At 43.2% G+C, this 4,103-nt stretch overlaps 1 protein-coding gene across 1 annotated transcript in view; it reads left to right on the top strand.

Annotated features, from left to right (window-relative positions):
* LOC101855837 overlaps window positions 1–3,757 on the top strand; it is a gene marked incomplete in the record, with an annotated part of 14,803 nt that extends 11,046 nt beyond the window's left edge. Inside the window, 2 exon segments of the mRNA XM_035969405.1 lie at window positions 344–1,059; window positions 2,336–3,757. Coding sequence (XP_035825298.1) covers window positions 344–1,059; window positions 2,336–2,575 — 956 coding nt within the window.
* Between the last annotated feature and the right edge of the window lie 346 nt (window positions 3,758–4,103).

The following is a 4,103-nucleotide window of genomic DNA, read 5'->3' as shown; positions in this document are numbered from 1 at the left end:
ACACAGAGAGAGAGACATACACATACACACACACAGACATTCACATTCACAAAGTAAGCAGGTTATTGAATCTACACAAACATGCACCCTCCAAATAAGACGTTTTAATGTTATTTTTCCCGAAATGAAGTAAACCTATTACTTCTTTTGGGGAGGGGTGGAGGGACGGGATGGGGAGGGGAGAGGAGAGGGGAGGGGGATGATGACAGCTTAAGCACATGTTTTAGATATTATCTATGTTATTTAGAAAACTGAGTTGCACTTTCACTAGCAGCAATGATTTGATAGTGTGCCTTTCTTCCACCCCCCCCCCTTCACCTTCTCTCTTTTCCTGCACGGACAAAGGATATCAACTCATGGCAAAAGAGTTTACCCAAAATTCAGACCACTCGACGAAACAGTCTAAAGAGTCTTTCTGATAACTCCCAGGATAGCTCAAAAGGTTCAGAAAAAGGTGCCAACTGTCTTTCCGGTCCTGACTCGAGATCAGTAAAAGGGCGAGAAAGCCCAGTTGACCATGTCGCTTCGGCTCAAAGACCTCCGACGCGTTGCTGTGGAAACACCAATCCACCTTCAGAAGCGCGACGCCGTTCTTCGACAGCCCCATTACGAAGAGAAGCATCGAGACCGAGGACCTCTTCTATCCTGAAAACCAGACATCTTGTGAGTTCCTTAGAAGGGCGGCCGAAAACTTCGGGTGCGTCAGTGAAAATACTCGAAAACAGCAGTTCTTCTTCGAGTCAGCCAGCCAATCGCTGCCAGTCTCGTAAATCTCTCGTCCTATCAGACTGGGACACTTCTGCTAACCAAGACGCTACTTGTGACATGGACTGCGTGTGTTTGGAAGACGATTCTCACAGCCACGACGAGTTCGAAGCTGAAGAGGAATTAGGCAGGATATCCAACCGCCATAGGTCAAAACTTGACCTTCGACCCAGTACAGCGTGGTCCCGTCTCAATGGCTCGACTCCGGAATTGAGACAAAACAGTGCGCTAGAGTCCACGCAGAGGAATCCCTTCACAGGCATGACAGGTCACCTTGGCGAACCATGGAGACAGGTGATTAAGTCTCAGTTTTTGTTTGTCACTCATTTGATTTCTGTAGTCTGCTTTCGTCTCCACTCTCTGCGCCTGCCTTCCAACCTACTTTGCCCCCTCCTCTGGGCTCCTGACTCTTTCTGCAACCTTTTTACTGCTATTCCATGGCTCCTACTTACGGCAATCTTTCAGCCACACCCCTGATCTTCTGGTAGGAAAGATCTACACATGTCCTTCTTGGACAAGGCCGAGCAATTTCGGAGGTCCCGTGTGCAAGTTGCGCACGTGAATGATCCCTTGGTGGTCCAAAAATCGGTAAGAGTAGGCTTCGGCCACTACCACATTCCAAATTTCCGACAAAAATGAAAATGTTTAGTGTATCTCGCGCGCTCATTTGATCTTATGCAGTTGCTAGCGCCCCCCCCCCCAAAAAAAAAGTAACTTGAAAAATAGATAGATAGATAGATAGATAGATAGATAGATAGATAGATAGATAGATAGATAGATAGATAGATAGATTGATAGATAGAGAGGACGAGAGAGAGATAGAAAGAGAAAGAGAGAGAGAAAGAGAGAGATAGATAGAGAGAGAGACAGAGAGACAGAGAGGGAGAGAGAGAGAGAGAGAGAGAGAGAGAGAGAGAGAGAGAGAGAGAGAGAGAGAGAGAGAGAGAGAGAGAGAGAGAGAGGGAGAGGGGGGGTAATCTAGTTCAATTTCAATTAGAACAGTTTAAAAGCTAACTTAATCTGCAATGTTATTCTCGAGTGTCTTGTCAAGAGAGCTTATACAAAAGCCAAGACAGGTAAAGAGTTTCTTTAGCATTCACTTCATTTTATTGGAGTTGATTTCAATCAACGTCGAAGATCCCTTTATTTGTCATTTTTTTGTTGGCTTACTTTTCCTTTGGGGCTTTCATTTTCTCTGCACCGTGTTATTATAATAACCCTCATGGTCTCTTCGCCTTTCTTTATCAAAGTAAAGAAAACAATCAAGTTTGAGGAAATCATTACAAAAAACGAAACAAGGTATATACTTTAAAGCTAAAGAATGATACTGGTCTAGGGTAGCTTTTAGAAGTCAATTAGCTCACTTAAAGTTTTTGTCAATATTTGCATGGGCATATTTTGGCTTACTGCGTTGGACCTCATATTTTCACACGCATTTATTGGCTATTATTCCAGAGCTCTGAGCTGCGTAAGAGTGTTTTGCTTCTTTGTTTGCATCCGCTAAGAGTTATTAGGTTCTATACTGACATCTTGACCGGCCATAAAACAAATAAACATTCGCTCAACGCAGGTTCGCTACTTTGACGATGACGAAATTGAAGAGCGAGGTTTGTTTTACCGCCTGCTGTTGAAGGACCGTCTGGAGCGGGAGCAGACGAAGTTCCAGGACATTTGTGCCAAGGTCAACGCTTTCTGTGAGACGCCCGAGAGCCCACGTGAGACACCACGTGACACCGGCAGCAGACGAGCGTCCAAGTCTCAGAGCACAACATTGAAGCAGCAGACACAGCAGAGGTCTTTGGTTTTATGAAGAAGGAAAAAATAAAAGTATTTCATGGTATGCTGTCAGACAAAAGTATCAAACCAGTATTTCAAGATTAAAAACACATACGCACCAAAATATGGATAATTATATCCATAAACTTTGACCGTCTATCAAAAGAGAATGACCAATTTGGGGAAATAAAGATGTTTAATATGAATACCTCATTTCGGGAAATGAAGTAGGACTTATTGCTAATTGACGTTTTGAATAAAGTTTCATTTTTAAAAGATCATTCCAACAATTTTTCGACTGCGCAATATCATGGTCCTTGCTTACGGTCGGTAGACTCTGCCACTTTAATCCGAATACGTCATTACTGATGTTAGTTCAAAACTTTCTCGAGGCTGGGAAATTCAGACACTTTTCTGAACTCGGTCTACTTTGCTTTTATGAGTAATAATTTGTCAGGGAACACACTCAGTGACAGGAAAAAGTAAGGTTACTCAATGTCTAGCCGCACCTTAATTAAGAGCTTAAGTTAGTGTGAAAATTAAAATAATCTCTGCTATACATTTATCATGCCAGGGATCGTGAATGGGCGTTACTCGCTTTTGAGAGGACAGATTCGTGTCAAGCACGAACAAACCTTGAAACTTGAGGCGACCGAGTCGGGCGGTCGGCCCGATCAGCCGATCATATCCGTAGTGGATACCCCGTATTAGATAACTCTGCCCAGCACTTCACACTTTCAAACTATTAAAAACAATGTTTTTTACAGCCTCTAGAACTCCCTCAGCCGGTCAAACTTGGTGGTTAAAAATCAAGAGAAAGTAATTACCACATTCTTAATCAGCAAAAATGAGGCCAATTAGTGAAAAACAGACCAGATGCTTACATATTATTGCTTAGATTGTTTCTATCAATAGGTACCTAGAGATATGTCGCAGAAAGTAGTCAACTGTGATTAAGCATGGAGTATGCAAAAGAACAAAACCCATTAAAATGATTATTATGTTTATTTTAAATTTTATGTTAAATCCGTTGAGACTATAGCTCTTGCAACTACAAACTTTGCATTATGATGCCCTCTAAGGACACATCAGTGGTAGTACCACACCCAGTGAGGTTTTGACTGAGGCGTCGGTACTGCTAACTGTTTTTAGTTTTAGTAAGAGTTTTACGGCACCCGCAACACAATAATGTCATATAAGTGCCGAAGAATAGAGGTGTTACAAGAGAGTAACATACACACTAAAGGAGGAGAGATAAGGACGATAGATGTTTGATTTGATAGAAGGAGCAAACCACTTCAGAGCACTCGCAAACCACCCACCCTGCTAACTATGGGCAATGGAGCGGGAGTTATCAAGAGGAAAGGTTTTGTGGGGATGAGAGGTCGGGAATAAGAAGGGGATAGGGATGAGGGAGAGGGAGAGGGAGTGAAGAGGGGATGGAATGGGAGGGAAGGGGAGAGCGTTGGGTGAGAAGGATGAGTGGGAATGGGGGGAATAACGAGATGAGGATGAAGGTGGTGGGGGTGAAGGTGTAGCTCTTCCTGTCACACACACACACA

This window comes from Aplysia californica, unplaced genomic scaffold, assembly GCF_000002075.1.
Source record: "Aplysia californica isolate F4 #8 unplaced genomic scaffold, AplCal3.0 scaffold00007, whole genome shotgun sequence".
NCBI classification, from domain to species: domain Eukaryota; kingdom Metazoa; phylum Mollusca; class Gastropoda; order Aplysiida; family Aplysiidae; genus Aplysia; species Aplysia californica.
The sequence above is the reverse complement of the archived record's forward strand: the minus strand, read 5'-3'. Positions and strand labels throughout refer to the sequence as shown.